Source organism: Saccopteryx bilineata, chromosome 4, assembly GCF_036850765.1.
Source record: "Saccopteryx bilineata isolate mSacBil1 chromosome 4, mSacBil1_pri_phased_curated, whole genome shotgun sequence".
Lineage (NCBI taxonomy): Eukaryota > Metazoa > Chordata > Mammalia > Chiroptera > Emballonuridae > Saccopteryx > Saccopteryx bilineata.
Window position 1 is genome coordinate 49,079,213 of NC_089493.1, and position 19,947 is coordinate 49,099,159.

Sequence of the window (19,947 nt, forward strand, 5' to 3'; positions counted from 1 at the left end):
TACCCTCCGTTTGTTGCCCTTTCTTTAAAACTTGCACTGTTCCCTGCAAGAAAAATGTCATAATAATTACATAGACTTATGGTGACCAGAAACATAAAGGGTGCACCCCAGAGCTGTGCAGTGGTGGGACCTGAATAATGGGATGAGGACATGGGCAGCAGCCAGCTGAGCTTGGTAACAGCGAGAAAGGAACGGTTATGAATCTGGCTCCGGCCCTGGCCATTTGGCTCAGTGGTAGAGCATCAGCCTGGCGTGTGGAAGTCCCAGGTTCTATTCCCAGTCAAGGCACACAGGAGAAGTACCCCTTTGCTTCTCCATCCTTCCCCTTCTCCTTTCTCTTTCTCTTTCTCTTTCTCTTCTCCTCCCAGATGCCAAGGCTCCATTGGAGCAAAGTTGGCCTCAGGAGCTAGAATGGCTGAGGTTGCAGCAGAGCAACACCCCAGAGGGGCTGAGCAACACCCCCTGGTGGGCATGCTGGGTGGATCCCAGTAAGGTGCATGCGGGAGTCTTGTCTGCCTCCCCCCTGCTTCTCACTTCAGAAAAATACAAAAAAAAAAAAAAAAGAAGAAGAAGAATCTGGTTCCACATGGTGATTTCAGAGTTCTGTGTGTGCCTCTGCTGTGCCGGCCGAGGCCAGAATTTGAACAAGTCCTCCACGACAACACACAGAAGGGACTTTTTTTTTTTTTTACAGAGGCAGAGATAGACAGGGACAGACAGACAGGAACAGAGAGAGATGAGAAGCATCAATCATCAGTTTCTCGTTGCGCGTTGCGACTTCTTAGTTGTTCATTGATTGCTTTCTCACATGTGCCTTGACCGTGGGCCTTCAGCAGACCGAGTAACCCCTTGCTGGAGCCAGCGACCTTGGGTCCAAGCTGGCGAGCTCTTTGCTCAAGCCAGATGAGCCCGTGCGCGACCTCGGAGTCTCGAACCTGGGTCCTTCCGCATCCCAGTCCGACGCTCTATCCACTGCGCCACCGCCTGGTCAGGCACAGAAGGGACTTTTATCGTTTGCTGTGTGCTCCATCCTTTGGGAAGGCTGGCATAAGTGTTACCGAGCTGCCCCAATCCAGGTGATGAAGCAGCAAAGAACGTACTGAATAGCACAGCATTTCATCCAGCGTTTTATGTCACTTCGCTGACGTCTGGTTTAGCAGGATAAAATCTAGGATTGAGCCTGTACCTTAAGAGTGTTTTAGCTCAGAGGAGGCAGTGAGTCAGCCTTTCCTCACACATTCCCCGCATTGTTCCTGAGCATTCTGCTTTGTCTGACTTGGCCCATCTCTGTCTGGCCCTTCCAGTTGTGTCTGGGGATCATGCAGTTCTTTCTACTCAAACGTTCTCCTACCCACTCTACAATGTGACTCCACACCCACAGCTGACTGGCTGGCGAGACAGAGAAAGAAGGGTCAGGACTCAAATGTAATGTATTAGGAGGCCACCCGAATGCACCCCACCTTTTCCTTCATGAAAATAACTCTCCCTTAAGTCATAGACCATATATATCATTGTTGAGCTGGAGAGAACTTTGCCTTTTTATTTTCCATGAGCAAATTGAGGCCTGAAGAGAGTCATAGCTTAAATTAAGTCTCACGGATAGTGGCAGAAGAGGAGGCTGACGCTATACTGGCAAGAGATGTGACTTCAGGAGCCTTTAGTTTAAGGGTGTTAACCCTCAGATGGGTGAGCTGGGGATGACCAAATGCCCTGTCAGTGCAGCCCGGCCAGAAAGGTTCTGACACGTGGCCAGGGGCAGCAGGAGGGAGTGAATGAGAGCAGTTTCCGCCCGATCACTAGTGGCAGAGAGGCCTGTGCCCTCAGCATTATTTGGCTGTTCAGTACCTGATTCATCTTCTACCTAAGGGCTGTGGTATTTTCGTCTTGCATTTTGAAATCAGTGGACTTGCTAGACTTTATAAGGTGACAGAAAACATAAGAAGGCCACAGTGCATTGCAGAGCCTTGGAAACTGAATGGGTCATGAATTGATTTTTATAACAACTAAGATTTTTGTATATTAAAAATACCAGATGCTATACCAGATCATAATATAGAAAAGCCATTTTGATATGGTGGAAAGAGCCTTGAGCCAGGAGTTCTGGAACACTGTCTCTGCCCTTCTGTGTGGGGGGCCTTATATGTCCCACCCTTGTGGCCTTTGGTGGTCACTTTCTATGTAAAAGTACTTGTACTGGAAAATGCTTAAAATACATTCTGCTCCAAGATTTCATTGTGTTGTCTCCTAATATCTAAATGACATTTTCTAATTTTATGGGGAAAAAAACAACTTAGCTTTCTGTAAGATTTTACCTGTCATAAATGGACACTATCAAGTTCTTTTTAAAGATCTTATTTATTGATTTTAAAGTCTGGGATCAGGGAGCAAGAAGTATCAACTCATAGTTGCATCACTTTAGTTGTTCACTGTTTGCTTGTCGTCTGTGCCTCGACCGGGCAGGCCCAGGGTTTTGAACCGGCGACCTCAGTGCTGAGTTTCAGGTCAACCCTCTCCCCACTGCACCACCACAGGTCCGGCTGAGCCGATCAAGTTTTACTTCCTTGAGACAAATGCCCAGTATAGGACATGCTTTCATATTCCCCTTAGAAAAGGTAGTGATATATAAATAATACAAAAACCAAGCTATAATAGGATTTGAGAGGAGATGGAACAAAGTCATCGTTTCCATAGTCAGGCTCTGCCGTTTATAACTTCTTTGAGGTACAGCTTCTTTATTTTTAAAATGATAAGGTATGGCCTAGATTGTTTGCAACATCCTTTTAACTCTTCTACTTATGATTCTAAATATTAGGAGAGAATGTTTTCCTTAAAAAAGCAAGAATAGCCACCGCAACAAAACCAGCAGTACAATGAGAAATACTGAAATTCAGATAAGAGCAGAAAAAAATGGATTGGGGTTGTAGAGAGTCCTTTGTAAACTCCGAACTGATTACCATTGCCAGTGGCGTTAACTCCCTCCTATCTACATGTGCAATTTAATTTTTAAATTATTTTCCTGGAATAAGTTAGTGACAACAACTTAATTGTTAGTCATGTATTCAGTGTGCTGTGGCCTTGGCTGATAGGGTTTTTCTCATGGGCGCCCTGGCACGGCTGTGAGCGGCACGGCCTCCACAAGCTGTCTGCATCTGCTCCCTGGAGGTCTCGTCCCATTTGATGCATCTCACATAGGTGTCTGTTCCGTGTTTGATGTTAGCATAATGCAGGTAGCCTTCCCCCCCCCTGATATGGTTAATATAAAATATCTCCTATTTTTTTTTATCTGGTGAGGAAAAACTCAGGTTTGGACAAGCTAAATCATTAGAAAAAGAAGAGGCACGGTTTTGATGCAGATGATTGATGTTTTTATATTAAACGTTCCTCATTCCAGGAACCACCGAATTTTAATTGTTTTTCATATATTTTGAAGAAGCTATGACTGTGATAACAGACACCTTTCATTCAGCAGACCTGATGACCAGACATTGGGCTAGATCCTGAGCTGCAATGATTGAAGATTTGTGTTCGCAACTGTATTTATAGAGCCCTGATGTGAGGCCCTCCTGTTTTTAGAAGTCACTATACCCAGATGGCCCAACAGGCGTGTTTTTGTTGTCCTCTCTTTGGTTGAGTAAGATAAGGAAGAATATAGTCCCCCATTTTCTTGGTATCTATAAGATGCTACCAGTGAGGACCAGAACATTTCTCCATAAATTAAAAGCAAAATAAAGGCCCTGGCCAGTTGGCTCAGTGGTAGAGCATCGGCTTGGCATCTGGATGTCCCAGGTTTGATTCCCGGCCAGGGCACACAGGAGAAGCGCCCATCTGTTTTTCCACCATTCCCCCTCTCCTTCCTCTTTATCTCTCTCTTCCCCTCCCACAACTAAGGCTCCACTGGAGCAAAGTTGGCCCAGGCTCTAAGGACAGCTCCATGGTCTCTGCCTCAGGCACTAGAATGGCCAGAGCAACGCCCCAGATGGGCAGAGCATTGCCCCCTGGTGGGCATGCCGGGTGTATCTCTGTCGGGTGCATGCGGGAGTCTGTCTGACTGCCTACCTGCTTCTCACTTCAGAAAAATACAAAAAAAAAAAAAAAAGGCAAAATAAAACCACTACCACCGTCATCACCACCAATAATAATAGTTCATGAGGTCAGGGTGAATAGGAAACATTCATGCCCAATGGTGGTCAGATAAAACGGTAGGACCCTCTGGAATTATGTAAAAAAATAGTAGGCACCAAAAACTATAAAAATGCCTTTGGCTAATCAATGCTACTCTCAGATTTTACACTGTAGTTATAGTTATGGATCTGCACAGAGGTGTATGGATAGGATAGTCATTTAAAATAGTGTCTGACCTGTGGTGGCGCAGTGGATCAAGCGTCGACCTGGAAATGCTGAGGTCACCAGTTCGAAACCCTGGACTTGCCTGGTCAAGGCACATATGGGAGTTGATGCTCCTGCTCCTCCCCCCTTCTCTCTCTCTGTCTCTCCCTCCTCTCTCTCCTCTCTCTCTCTCTCCCTCTCTCTCTCCTTTCTAAAATGAATAAATAAAAAAATAATAATAAAATAGTGAAAAAATATATATCAAACATAAATATTTAACAGTGTATTGGTTAGGCAAACTATAATGTATCTGTTTAATCAAAGACTAAACTATTAAACTGCTGTAGAAAATATTGTTATGATGATTTACTAAGGGTAAAAAGGCAATCTTTAAGAAAATATGGGTGTGTGCAAAAAATGCTCATGTTATTTAAAATTAAATAAATAGGGCTGGTGAGAATTGTAATAATGAAACAGTTGACTCAGAAGTGCTGCTGATGTTGAAAGGTTATTTCAGCTTCAGTGTATGAGAAGGTTCCCAAACCAGGGACAATGATCGTTTTCTACAAGAAGTCTTAGAGAATTGGTGCGTCCCTCTCATCAGCCCGTTGCTGAAGAGAGAGAGAGAAAATGAGGGCAGTGATGAGTTGGAGGCAGTTCCAGTTTCTGAGATGACGGACATGGTAACGTCACTGTGCTTTTGCCACTGATCTTACCCACAGCAGAAAGGAGGTTGAGGGCTCTCGTGAGGGACTGTGGGTTGTGAGACTCTCCCTGACTTGGCTGCGCTGGGGCCCCATGTGGGTGCCTCTCCCTCATCGCTTACTCCTCCCAGAAGAAGGCTAGAGAAACAATCAGATCATCATTGTCTACTCAAAAGAGTTTTCTCTTGGCTGATCTTCGGGTGCTGTAGGGCTTAGATAGACCATAGAGTCAGACCAGTCACCCCTGGGGGTTGCCTTCTGGGCACCCTTGTTGGACACTAACCTTCCCCTCAAAAACCTCCCAGCTGTGGGATGCTAACCTTCTCCTCTAAAACCCCCTCCCAGACAAGGCTGTTTTGAGCCACCCCCCATTACCTTCGTGTCTGGAAGCAGCTGTGTTCCAGCAAAATGCATTATTGAGACTGATGGAACCGGTGTGCTCACATCTAGGCAGGACCTGGAAGCTCAGACTGAGTGTGTGCGTCAGGAGAGAGGCGTAGTTGGGGAGCATTGTGACGTGGGTCTGGAAGCTGCCGCCTTGGAAGGGCTGTGTGCACACAAGTGTGGGGTGGTGACCCTGCCTGCTGAGGACCTCCCTCAGGCAGGGAGCATTCTGGGAGGCAGAGGAACGGTGGGTCATGTCGGAAGGCTTTCCTGATGTCTTTTTTATGTTATTCATTTTCTTTTGGCCTTTCTTTTCCCCTCCCCTTACCTCCCCACCCCTGTCCTCCCCTCCCCTCCATGGGACAGCCCCCACCTCACTTCCTTCCTCTCTCCACCACTCCAACTGACCTCTACCTTCCTCTCCTCTTGTCCCCCACCACTCTTCCTTAACCTCTTGGTCCCTCCCCCATCTGTTCCTCCTGGTCTTCCTCCCCCCTACCCTCCATAGGTCTGGGTCTCTGCCCATCTTCTGTCCCCACCCCCCTTTGGTCTCTATCTCAATATGTCTTTCTGTCTCTTCTTGTCCTTCTCCAATTCTGTCTCAGTCTCTCTCTCTCTCTCTCTCTGTATTTTGGTCTCCCCTTTGATGCTTTCTCTTCCCTCTTCTCTCTTGTAGAATCAGGTGTGGGTCTGTACTCTCGCTGTGTAGCACCTGTGTAAGGGCGGGCAGAGTAGACAAGGAGGTGGCCATGTGCGGTGGGCTGGGTGGTGCTCGTTTACTGCACGACCTCCTTTTTCCAGGGAAGCTTCTGGGATGCTTCTCTTCAGGTTTGCCTGTGCTTCATTTTGGCTTCTTATTTTTAAAGACCGTATTTTTCGCTCCATAAGATGTACCTGATCAGAAGACACACCTAGGGTTTTAAGGAGGAAAATAAGAAAAAAAATATTCTGAACAAAATGGTGTGTTAAAATATTTAATAAAATACCGTGTTTTTCGCTCCATAAGGTGCACGGGCATTTTCCCCTCCACTTTGTGTGTGTGTGTGGTGGGGGGGGGAGTGCATCTTATGGAGCAAAAAATACAGTAGATTTCGGGACTCCTGAGAGCTCGGCAGAAATGTAGTTTGGAGAGCCTCAGACTGGCAGTACTCCTGTGCTGAGGTCCTCTGGAGGGAGGTGCAGTCGGGGAATGATTTCCTGGGTCGACTAGGTGGGGCAAGAAGGAGAGCAGAAAGCAGGGCTCTGCACAAGCAGTCCCCAAATAAGAGTATCAGCACCATAAGGCGGGGCTGTCTTCTCTGACCTGAAATGTCCTCAGGTCATTTTTAGGAACAGGGAAATTTCTTCAAAAAATGATAAAACATCCATCTGGTCCCTCAATAGGTACAACATAATGCTTTGCCCGTGGCAGGTGTTCAATTAGCAATGAGTTAAGTGATTCAGCCTAATACTGGATGGAGTACATCTTTGAAACTCTTCTTTAACTTCCCGTGTGTGTGCTATGGGTGCTGCTCCATTCCAGGTAGTGTGCTTGTGCTTTTGCAAAGAGCACTGATTGGATAGTGTCTAGGCTTTCGGGTACTTATTTCAGCTTCCCCCTGGGTCCTCATTGGTTTGTCTTTGGCCACCAGGAGATAGTGTTCCAAGTGGCAGCTCGGCATCACTCTGGCGGCTGTGGTCAGTTCTAGGAGAGAGTACTGCTCAGTTAGAGTGGGGGGAGGGAGTCGGACAGAGATGGGCTGGATGGGCGTCCGTTGTTTTCCCTGCCTGCAGCTGGCTTATTCCCTGAGGGTCTTAATCACCGACCTTGTATTTCAATGTTATTTTATTATTATTATATGTACAAGACCTCTGGTCACAAGTCACACATGTGCATGGTGAGCATGGTGATTCATCCTGATTCAGGAAGGTGAATATTATCACAGGTCTGGAGTTCCTCTTCTTGGGACAGATGAGGCATAGAGTAAAGAATGTGGTGTCTGAACATCCAGATTTTGTTTCATTTTTAAGGTTAAAAGGAATGTTTTTGTTGTTTTGTTTTTTATCTTTTGAACTCCAATTAGATGTGTTTTTTTTTCTCACCTGCTCCATAGAGGCTGTTAGTTGCTTCCATGATACTCCAGCAGTCTTTAGGAAATTGAATCAGACCAAGTGTTTGTTTTCTGCAGTAAAGACTACATCATCCAGGCCTGACCTGTGGTGGCGCAGTGGATAAAACGTCAACCTGGAATGCTGAGGTCGCTGGTTCGAAACCCTGGGCTTGCCTGGTCAAGGCACATATGGGAGTTGATGCTTCCTGCTCTTCCCCTGTTCTCGCTCTATCTCTCCCCCCCTCTCTCCCCTCTCTCTCTAATAAAAATGAATAAATAAAATCTAAAAAAGTAAATTAAAAAAAAAGAAGATGACATTAAAAAAAAAAAAGACTACATCATCCAAACTAGGTGAGGTGGGACTGCCTCAGGTCACCTTACTGTGCTGTTGATGCCTCTCACAAGAAACTTTCCAGGATGGATGGTGTCCAAGACTCCCCTGGCAGGCGGGGCTTTCCCGCTTTCCTTCAGAGCCCATTTTTATTTGTGTGTGGAGTGATGGCAACTAGGAGAAATGGAAAATGACCAGAAGCTTGACAATCGAGGTAGAATTATGAATATATGTTCAAGGAAATAGAAGACCGGAAACAAGGCACTTCAATTTTGTTTCCCTGACATTTTCCATCTCTCCTTGAAGCTCATGATTGGAGCAGTTACTCAGACTTTTGTTAAAGGAAGCCATGGAGGTAAATTATTGTATTTCATAGTAAATCAAATGTCCATCGATAAAATTGTTCCGGCATGACACCCTGAACTATGTAAGTTACAGGTGGATGCGCTCCTACAGTAAATGAACTGCTGTTTTATGAGTCTTCACTGGGCGTGGTAAGGAAAGGGGTAAGGAATTCTTTCATCATTTGGATGTGAGAGAGTGTCTTAAAATCCCCAGCAAGGCCGGCTGCTTGGTAGCTGCTGCTGTGGACTTGTAAGGACCTGATGGAGATCGACCAGGAGACTAGAGTTTTCAGATACTTAACACGGCAATGGCTGTTGGCTGCGTGCTTTTCCCCCGACCTCCTTTTGCTGTCTTTTCTCCCTTCGTATCCTGTCAGGACAGTGATGCTGGTGCTCTCAATAGGAGAGGGATGAGTGCGTGTGCAAGTCTAAGAAGTAATTTTTTAATTGGTGTGATTAGTCTAACTCAGGGGTAGTCATCCTTTTTATACCTACCGCCCACTTTTGTATCTCTGTTAGTAGTAAAATTTTCTAACCGCTCACCGGTTCCACAGTAATGGTGATTTATAAAGTAGGGAAGTAACTTTACTTTATAAAATTTATAAGGCAGGGTTACAGCAAGTTAAAGCATATGATAATAATTACAGTGTGTCCATAAAGTCATGGTGCACTTTTGAACAGTCACAGGAAAGCAACAAAAGACGATAGAAATGTGAAATCTGCACCAAATAGAAGGAAAACCCTCCCAGTTTCTGTAGGATGATGTGGCAGCATGTGCACATGTGCAGATAATGATGTAACACCATGTATACAGCGAAGCAGCCCACGGCCATGCCAGTTGAGATGTGGACGGTACAGAGGAAAGTTCAGTGTGTTCTGTGGCTCGCTAAATTCAAATCCGTGACCAAAGTACAATGTGAATATTGGCGCATTTATAACGAAGCGCCACCACATAGGAATAACATTACTCAGTGGGATAAGCAGTTGAAGGAAACCGGTAGTTTGGTGGAGAAACTACGTTCTGGTAGGCCATCAGTCAGTGACGAGTCTGTAGAGGTTATACGGGATAGCTACCTAAGGAGTCCTAAAAAATCTGTGTGTGAGCCCACATCAAACTGCACTGAATAGGTATGAAACTGGGAGAGTTTTCCTTTTATTTGGTGCAGATTTCACATTTCTATTGTCTTTTGTTGCTTTCCTGTGACCGTTCAAAAGTGCACCATGACTTTACGGACACACTGTACTTACCAAGTACTTTATGTCGGATTTTCGCCAAGTTTGGCAGAATAAATCTTTATAAAACAACTTACTATAGTTAAATCTATCTCTTTATTTATATTTTGGTTGCTCTGCTACCGCCCATCATGAAAGCTGGAATGCCCACTAGTGGGCGGTAGGGACCAGGTTGACTACCACTGGGACTCTAACTCTTTACTGGTCACGTGGATAATTTAGGAACTTCAGTATGAGGAAGCCTTACTACCTCATTTAGTCTTTGTGTGTGCTAATAATATCTTCCTTCCGAAAGATTAAAATTGACTTGGTGATATATGTACCGTCAGCGAAAAATGTTAACTTAAAGTTTGCTCAGAATTAGTTACAATAAAATAAATTTAAAACATTTTTTAAGTTCCCGACAATGCAGGAATAAATAAGTGAACACGTGGACTCAAACCCCACAGGGTCCCTAATGGCTCACAGTCTGTTCCCTTCCATGGCTTAGAGAAGGAGCTGTGTCCGATCTACGGCTGCTCCCTGCTCGGCGTGGGGCATTGAGTGGCAAATAGCTAAGGAACTGTTTCATCCACAAGTGGGTTTGGGATTAAATTACAGAGGGTTTTTAAATATGGTTGCTTTGTCCCACTACTGTATTCCCTTGGGCAAAAGTGCAGCATGCATTCAGAGCTCCTCTATCCCTCCCCTCCCATCCCCAGGCTGCAACTGTTCTCACACTGGGAAAAGCCCATGTTCCATTTTCTGACATTAGAAGTTTTCCTTTTTATCTTTCCCAAGTCCCCATCATCACTAATGGTGTATCTTGTTGTCTGCCAGTAAAATTTAAGAATATGTCATAAATTAAGGATGGTTCTGCATTGCCTCTTATCTGACTAGCATCTGTGGGTGTCAGCTGCCAACAAGTAGCTCGGGTGTCGGGGCCGATCCTGAATACTTACAAGCTGACACACTCTCTTCTGATAAAAGGTACCTTCAAATATGCATGTGATTTTTTTCAATATAAATTTTGTATGCCTAAATCCTTCCTGTAAGAGAATCGCTCGTCCTAATACAATGACTTGGGCTGATAACTTTTTAAAAGCTGGCTATAAATATGCTAGAAATTATAGAACAAGCGTAAGTACTTCACTCTGAGCTTTGCCGAGCATTTTCAGGATGCTTCTGACCACATCTGTGAAATCTGAGCTCATACCCGAGGAGGGGCAAGGGCCACTGTCCTTCGGGGCCACTACCAAGTAATGGCGAACCCCTAACATGGTTTCAGTGATGATACAGGAAGGGTTTCATTCTTTTAGTTCTTATCTAAACAGACACCCTCACTTTGTTGATATCTGTGTATACCTCATCTACACATCTACATGCTTGAGTTCAGGCATATGTTGTTAGGGCTTCATGTTCAAACAGGGCACATATTATGTTCTCCAGAGAGACACTGTGTCTGTGTGGATGATAAGAATTAAAGCATTGCTAGTCTTTTATATGTTAATAGAGTATTTTGTTCTCCTAATTCTGTGCAAGTTGGAAAAAAAAAAACACCCTATATCTAACATGACATTTGCATAGAGTGAAGTATTTATTTTACTGCTTTAAAGCTGGCCATTGTGGAGAAAGATTAATATGTGGTGGTGGTGGTGTCGGTGAAGGTGGTGGTGATGGTGAAGGTGGTGGAGGTGGTGGTGGTGGAGGTGAATGTTGAACCTGTGACACATCGTCATGTCAGTGCTGCAGTCCTTCGTTAAGGTCAAGAGATGACTCTCTTATGCACAATTCTTTTTATTTTGTACAACATTGAAGTTCTTGAAGAAGGAAAAAAACATAATACACCATTTTTTTTCTTAATGCAGTTTCACATTTCCTATTTAATTCCAGAGCATTTAATTTTATAATGAGCTCTTGATGCCAGGTTTCATGTTATTGATGAGCTGTCTGTCATTAATTGACTTGGATCCACTGTGTCAGTTTCTTTGTCCTGTCGTCCTGCTTCTCTGATAAATCAGAAAGTGGGCTGGTTAACCAAGGAGCCACTCAGGTACGCGAGGGGTGTGTTTCGGACTAAGTGGTGTGAATCCTAACTTTACAGTGCTGATACCGTGTTTGTTTTGTCATGGTTTTTCCAAGACTACCTCCAGTTTGCCTCTTTGTTAGTATGCTGGTGCCCTCTCCCTGTCCTGCCAAACACCACCTTCATAAACAGAACGAATAGGAGCCCGGGCTCAGTCCTGCCGGCCTTGCTTCCCTCCCATCCGACGTAGGGATGTGCTCAGGCACCGTCAGTCATTTGGAATTAGAAGCTGTCCTCTTGCATCTGACCTGGTGGCTCCCACACACCCACGTCCAGCACAGCTGGCAAATGGTGGTGGTTTATTTTGGGGCTGGTATAAGAGGCTGCATCTGACGGCTGCGAGTGTCAGCTTAAAGCTGAGATTGTCATGTAATGTGGCCTCAACTCTTGTCTCCTTGCCCAGACTGCTCACTAGAAGCCCAACCCAAATATGTCAGAGGTGGGAAGCGTTATGGACGAAGGTCCTTACCAGAGTTTCAAGAATCCGTGGAGGAGTTTGCAGAGGTGACAGTGATTGAGCCTCTCGATGAAGAAGCAAGCCCTTCCCACATCCCGGCCAGTGACCGCAATGAGGTAAGGACTCAGACAGCCACATCCACCGGAACTGCCGGTGTGGATATCCACGGATCGCGTTGCTGTGGTTCGGAGACAGGACACCGGAGGGAGTTCGTGGCTTTTCTCAGTTACCGGCTACTTGCTCATCTTATTCCTTGCCTTTTGGATACATATAGATAACTCTTCTATTGTTTGAATGTTTTCATCTGTTTCAACTATGGGAGAGCTGACATTTCTGTGCATGCTTTATGTTTATACATTTTTGGATTCAGTTATTTTCAGATTATCTGGTGTCTGCCACTTCTAGTTTTTTTTGGAAATAGCTTTCTCCTCCAGGACCCTGTCATTTTTAGTTGTGTAAAAAGCTAACAATCCCACCCCCAAACTATAAAACAGCATCCCTGACAGGTGGAAGATGAAAGCAGTATGTCTGGGCCCTCAGAGCTGGCATCTTCTCTTGTGTGATGGGGTACAGCAGATGTAAAAGTTGGTTCTTGTCACAGCATTCAGCAGTTGCCACGGCTCTCCTTCCTGTACCATGGTGCCAGGCACGCCGGGCTTTCCGGCAATCGTGCTCATCTGCCTCCCTCATCGCCAATCTTTTTTTTTTTTTTTTTTTTTTTTTTTTACAGGGAAAGAGAGAGAGAGTCAGAGAGAGGGATAGATAGGGACAGACAGACAGGAATGGAGAGAGATGAAAAGCATCAATCATCAGTTTCTCGTTGCGACACCTTAGTTGTTCATTGATTGCTTTCTCATATGTGCCTTGACCACAGGCCTTCAGCAAACCAAGTGACCCCTTATTCAAGCCAGCGACCTTGGGTCCAAGCTGGTGAGCTTTTTGCTCAAGCCAGATGAGCCCGCGCTCAAGCTGGCAACCTCGGGGTCTTGAACTTGGGTCTTCCGCATCCCAGTTCGACGCTCTATCCACTGCGCCACCGCCTGGTCAGGCATCGCCCTTCTTTTTGTTGTACATGTCATAATGAACCAATAAAGGAGAAGCAGTAACATTTTCTTGATTTTTTTTCTTAATAGCATGCTATTTATAGAAAATGATTGAAAATGCCTTGCTGAGCAAGCTCTAAATATTTCTTGCACATCCTAGCTTAGCCTAGGGATGCCAATATTTCAGATACTAACATAAGCTGGAAAAAAGACAGTGTCTCAACTTTCTGAGAGTCGTCTATAGATTGATTGTTGGTTGATTGAAGGTATGTATGTGCGTGCTTGTATGTGTGCTTGCTTGTGCATGTGTGTGAATGTGTTCATTTCTGTCTAACATCCATGTTCAGCTTACTACAAAATGCAGGAAGCTTAGTCCGATAGTGTCCCCAGCAATCAGATATCTAGTATCCTCAGCTTTCCAGAATACCCACAAACCCAAAGGTAACAAAAGAGCCCATAGGCTGATCAGAAATGAAACTGGCCACAAGTACTGAATTTTAGAAGACACATGACTGGTCTGCCAATCAAAAGTTTGCACCATTTTTTAAAAAAACAAGCACTACTGCCTGACCTGTGGTGGTGCACTGGATAAAGCATCAACCTGGAACACTGAGGTCCCCAGTTAGAAACCCCCGGCATGCTTGGTCAAGACATATATGAGAAGCAACTGCTATGAGTCGATGCTTCCTGTTCCTCCCTCCCTTCTCTCTCTCTCCAAAAAAAAACAACAAACAAGCAATACCTGTTCTTACCCCCGAAGTGAAGGAGCAATATCAAAAATGTGAGCCAGAAGAGAGGGAAAAAGTAGCCAGGAAAGAGAGAGCAAAACCACAAAAATGCTACAAGAGTGTAGGTGAGAAGTGACAGCTGAGAACAGAGAAAGCCATGAGAACCGAGACAGGGCTGCCTAGAACATCAGCACCGGGGCAGGTCGGTCCGAGGCAGAGGCCACTTCTGTTTTGGTTCAGTCTGTTTCCAACCCTTTCCTGGGCCCCTTTGAAAATTTAGATAGGGCTTTTCCCCCAATAAAACACATACCGTATGCCCCCATGTATAAGACGCTCTCATGTATAAGACGGCACCTTAATTTTGGGGGCCTGAAATTTGAAAAACAAAAAGTATTACATAAAGTTATTGAACTCAAGATTTATTCATCATAAACTTCATACAACTCCTCCTCACTGTCAAAACTCCCATTCATTAGCTTGTCCTCATCTGTGTCTGATGATGAATCACTGTCTTCATATACTGCCTCATCCTCAGTTCCACCTATGGCATTTGAAGTACCACAACCACTGTGTAATACACCCAGTTTTTAGAACCCAAATTTTTTTTGGGGAAAAAATGGTACGTCTTATACATGGGGAAATACGGTATATTCACATGCACAAGAGTTTTGCATATACATTTTCAGGGAGCAAGTGATCGCATACTTCCGGCATTGCAGTGTTTGCAATATTTAGCTTGCCGTTAGGAAGGGTATCATTGTATTACACAAAGTCTGTTTAACAACCCTGAGTAGTATGGCATGTCTCTGAGATGCTTCCTTATGAAAAAAAAAATGGTTAAAACATGTCTCAACACTTAAGGAGGTAAGCTTTTGTTATTTGGAGAACAATTTCAAGTCTGGTGTATCTTCCTTCGCCGGCTATGTTTAGTAGCCAAGGCATTCTTATTTGGTGCTAAGAAATTAAATGATTCCTTATTTTTCTTCAGCTTGTTTCTGGTTGCCACCTGGGGATCCCCAGAGAGTTAGGGCAGAGCTGATTCTGTTGCTGGCAGCGTATTTCTTACAGCTTCGTTTTATCTCGTCTGCTGACTTCCAGTGAGATTTACTGTTTAAAAAAGTAAGACTCTGGTTTCATGTATAAGTAAAGAGAAGAGTTGAGGCCTGAGTCTGGGTAGAATCTTGCTTCTTGTGTCTTAATAAAAAAGAGTATGTTGGGAGAAGCATTTCACCCCTCATGTACTGGAACTTTTCTAACTCCTCCAGAACCCTGTAGATAGGCCCTTTTGATGGTAAATATAGCAACTTTTGTGTTCACCTCCCCACCATCTACAGAACAGCTAATAGAGGCCCAGAGAGGATTATTCCTCTTATTGTCTTGTCCCCTAAGGACTTCTCCTGACTCAGAAAGCTTTTCCGGCGTGGGATATAACAGACTATGAAAGTCTTTTTAGGCCTGACCTGTGCTGACACAGTGGATAAAGCGTCAACCTGGAACGCTGAGGTTACTGGTTCAAAACCCTGGGCTTGCCTGGTCAAGGCACATATGGGAGTTGATGCTTCCTGCTCCTCAACCCCTTCTCTCTCTCTCTCTCTCCTCTCTCTAAAATGAATAAATTAAAAAAAAATTTAAAAAAAGAAAGTCTTTTTAAATTGCTGAATATAGATGCAAAGCAAAGCTCATCTAGCTGCTTTCTTGCTTAAAAATGAAGCTGAATTGAGCCTGTCAGTTTTCAAATCGATTCATCACTTTAAAAAAAATTAATAGGCTGCACATGTGACATTTTTGATGTTCCTGTTGGCAGTAAGAAAGGCCAGTCCCAGTTTTGTGCAGTAACCATGGTTGTAGGTCACCATGGCTACATACTGTCTGGTGGCATATAGTTTCACCAGTGTATCAGTCTTATTGCGAACTGTTGGGTCAAGATAGCAGTCTTATTTCCTGGCCCATTTTCATAGTTGCTTCAATTTAGAGCCACTCAGTTGGCCAGCAGAAGTTCATGCTCTGGGCACCATGGGCTTGTACTGGAAATGCCCACGTCTCTTTGACAGAGCTGTTTAGGTCTCCTCGGAGTGCTGGGTCATCTTTCCTATGCTAGCATAGCCCTCAAATGGGGACTCTGGAGACGAAAAGAGTTCTCAATGACCTGTGGGATTTATTTATTCTTAATTTATAAAGAGTTCAGAATCTGTCAGGAGTTCTTTATTGTACTGTTGACTTCTTTTTTCTCCCTTCTGGTTGCCTGAGGCCCTTTGGTTTCCTGCCTGGTGTTAAGAATTTATTCCTTGGTTGAGTTTTTTTTTTTCTTTTTTTTTTTTTTTTTTATCAGTGGCTCCTCCTTCATCTCAGTGCCACTGGGTAATACTGAAGGAGCGAGTGGAGCTGGGTATCCCCCGGCGTGAATATTTCATAGGGAGCAGTCAGATGGAGAGCTGGAGACAGGCATTCTCGGTTTTGATCGTGGGTTTCCTTTGACTCCTGGATCCCGCTCAGGGGAAGGTGGGGTTCAAGCTTGCCTTGGGGCTACAGTTTCTCCTGCTCTCAGACAAGCCTGGTTTTTCCTCGATTGACTTTAGAGTTTTTTGATGAAGACAAAAGGACCTGTCCCGGTAGTCAGAAGTTAAATGGAGGAGAAGTCGGGCTGTTGCTACCCAAGAAGGGACTAATTTTAGCTGTAGGGTGAATCAGGTAATTACTTTATTTATCTGAGGAGTTGGGGAGGGGTGGGCAATGGAATGGAATAGTGTTACAAGCACCTATAAAAGCTGTCTCCATGGTGTCTTGCTTCCTTCTAGGGACTCATCCTGTAGGGATTTGTTAGCAAGTCTGCCCCCTCCTTCTCTCTAAGGTTACTCCACCATAGGAGAGTTGCTACAGATTTCACAGTTTGTTCTGAGGCTCCTGAGTTAGTGGTTCAACATTTTTTTTTTTTTTTTGCATCTTTCATTGGAAGGCTTTCTTCCATACATAAAACAACAGCCCTGGCCGGTTGGCTCAGCGGTAGAGCGTCGGCCTGGCGTGTGGGAGACCCGGGTTCGATTTCTGGCCAGGGCACACAGGAGAAGCGCCCATTTGCTTCTCCACCCCCCCCCTTCCTCTCTGTGTCTCTCTTCCCCTCCCGCAGCCGAGGCTCCATTGGAGCAAAGATGGCCCGGGCGCTGGGGATGGCTCCTTGGCCTCTGCCCCAGGCGCTAGAGTGGCTCTGGTCGTGTCAGAGCGACACCCCGGAGGGGCAGAGCATCGCCCCCTGGTGGGCAGAGTGTCACCCCTGGTGGGCGTGCCGGGTGGATCCCGGTCGGGCGCATGCGGGAGTCTGTCTGACTGTCTCTCCCCGTTTCCAGCTTCAGAAAAATACAAAAAAACCCAAATTCTAGGTAATTCTTAGTAGCTGTACTTCTCTGTAGTCTACCTTTCCCTCCCACCCAAGACAACATAGAAGTGCAGGCAAATGAGAGTGATTCTAGTATAGATTGCTCTCAGGCAACTAAATTTATTTTTAATGTAAGTCCCACATGAAGCTTTAGGCTTCATTAGTTACAGCAACTTGGAATTCCTCTCATCGCTGTTCACAGTGCACCAGTGTGATCTGGAGCCTTGAGTGAGAGAACCCACGTGGTTCCTATGGGGTAACAAATGCTCCACCAACCTCATCCCCTGACTGGAATAGACATCTTGTTATGAGGTGATTTTGTTTCAGTTCACATATGTGAAAGCCCTAACATAAACTGTAACCATTTTAATCATCTCCATCCTGCCCTTCCTACCCCTCCCCCAGCTTTATTTAGGCAATTTGATTCATTCCTGCTGAAACAGAAAATATCTAACCTAGCTATGTAAGCATGCCTCCCCTTCCACACTTAGTTTACAAGACCATAAAGCCATTTCATAGGGAAGGACCAATGTTACCTTGCTGAGTTTTCAGCACTGACATGTGTGTTAAGGAACACTGCCAGGGGTCTCCAAACTTTTTACAGAGGGGGCCAGTTCACTGTCCCTCAGACCATTGGAGGGCTGCCAAATACAGTGGTCCTCTCACTGACCACCAATGAAAGAGGTGCCCCTTCCAGAAGTGCAGTGGGGGCTGGATAAATGGCCTCAGGGGGCCGCATTGCGGCCCGCGGGCCTATAGTTTGGGGACGCCTGCAAACCCTGAAGCGGAATGTGCCAATTCACAAGTGACAGGTCGATTCCACCACCAAACTGAAATGGGCATCGCCTCCCAACTTAGTGCCTTTATCTGGCAAGTGGGTCCCTCGGGAGTCTGATCGCTCATTCTGGGTATTGAAAGGAAAGTGGTGGTTTTTCTCTTTTCACAGGATCACTTTCACTCGAGGCAATTCAGTTGGACATTCTATTCTGAATTAGTCCAGACTCACAAAGGGCACATTCTTGATTCCAACGTAAGGTGTGATTAGTGAGAAGGGTTTGGCTGGCATCATTTTTGCTTCACTTCATTAAGAGACAGAAATGAGTTTTTAGGTTCTAAAGAGGACATTTTCCCCCTTTTATATCCATATATGCAATTGCTACTGTACTGACCTTGAATTTTACGCTCATGTTTCTTCTAAGGGTAGATGGAAGGGGCAGGAAAAGCAGAACTGATTCTCAATGCTGTTCTTGTCGCTCAGCCCTAGTGGGAAGGTTGTTCAGTTAATACATTTGGGGTAGGGCCACTTTGCTTTCTGCCCTCGTTGAAAACAGGGGACACCTTGTTAACTGTTTTCCTCCACAGGGAATAAGTCAGGTCTAGTAAGATTCGTATCAAGAGCGAGAGGCTTTAAACAATAATTTTTTCAACTGTAGACAATAATAGTGTAAGCCAAAACCGTGCAGTTTAAGTGAGGACCTGGGAGAAAAGTTAAAGCCAATTGCTTCATTTGCTCAAGAATGGACATGCAAATCAGGCCTCTGTGTTAGGGACTGTGATGGTCAGAGGATGGAAGACAGTGATGGTGTAAGAGCTAAAACAAAACAAAAAACCTAGTTTTACTACCCTACATAAAATCAAGCATTTTTTTAAAGCAAGCTAGAGAGACAGAGGGACAGACAGGGACAGACAGACAGGAAGGGAGAGAGTTGAGAAGCATCAGTTCTTCGTTGAGGCACCTTAGTTGTTCATTGATTGCTTTCTCATATGTGCCTTGACGGGGGAGAGGGGAAGGCTCCAGCAGAACAAGTGACCCCTTGCTCAAGCCAGCGACCTTGGGCTTTAGGCCAGCGACCTTAGGGCTCAAGCCAGCAACTGTGAGGTCATGTCTGTGATACCAGGCTCAAGCCTGCGACCTCATGCTCAAGCTGGTGAGCCCACGCTCAAGCCCGCAACCTCAGGGTTTCAAACCTGGGTCCTTAGCATCCCAGGCCGACACTCTATTCACTGCACCACCACCTGGCAGGCTCAAACTTCTTCAAGAGTGTGAAACTGACTTATATTCTCCTCATGTTCATGTTCATATATGCACAATCTTGCAGTTTAACTTTCTGAATTATTCATTTACATTGTATAGAGTAAATATTTATTTCTGGAGCAAACATCTTAATAACAGAGAAGTTCTGCTAAAAGCTTTTGCAGTTGAAATGAACCTATTTTCCCATTACTCCCATTACATTTTTGTTATAGTCTTTGACTTTGACAGTCTGTAAGCAGTTTCATTACTATTGCCATTTATTTTCATCAAATGCTTTGACATTACCAGGATCCATTTTTTTATTAATGAAATTCCAGTGTTTCCCTTTATATTTCTTAAGTCTTATTAGATCATCTGACTATTCCCAGGGGTGAAATATTCATCCAAGATGCAATTGGAGATCACTTGAAAGTGATATAAGGAAGCCCCTTCAAAGCTAATAAGATGTCTCTCATTGTGACAGATTGCAGTTTTCAGACTCTAGGGCAGTGGTTCTCGACCTTTCTAATGCCGTGACCCTGCAATACAGTTCCTCATGTTGCGGTGACCCCAAACCAAAAAATAATTTTGGTGGCTACTTCATAACTGTAATTTTGCTACAGTTATGATTCGGAATGTAAATACCTGATATGCATTATATATTTTCCGATGGTTTTAGGTGACCCCGCTGGGGTCGCGACCCACAGGTTGAGAACCGCTGCTCTAGGGCTTTCTAGCTTTGCTGTTCTGGGAAGTCGTCCTGACCTGGTCCCAGAGAAGATTTCTTTGGAGTCAGCCCCACTCCTATCTCCTTTCTAGTCAACAATCTCTAATATTTATTTTCTAACTAGGAAACAA

At 44.8% G+C, this 19,947-nt stretch overlaps 1 protein-coding gene across 6 annotated transcripts in view; it reads left to right on the forward strand.

Moving 5' to 3' along the window:
• The window catches only part of NIN (ninein), a 119,106-nt gene that overhangs the window by 24,988 nt on the left and 74,171 nt on the right, over positions 1-19,947 (forward strand). For 3 of the 6 annotated variants that reach the window (XM_066278450.1, XM_066278452.1, XM_066278453.1), the window contains exons 5-6: positions 10,292-10,381; positions 11,881-12,050. In XM_066278450.1, coding sequence (XP_066134547.1) covers positions 10,292-10,381; positions 11,881-12,050 — 260 coding nt within the window. The remainder of the gene's footprint in view (positions 1-10,291; positions 10,382-11,880; positions 12,051-19,947) is intronic. The other 3 variants (XM_066278451.1, XM_066278455.1, XM_066278454.1) reach the window with 1 other exon arrangement.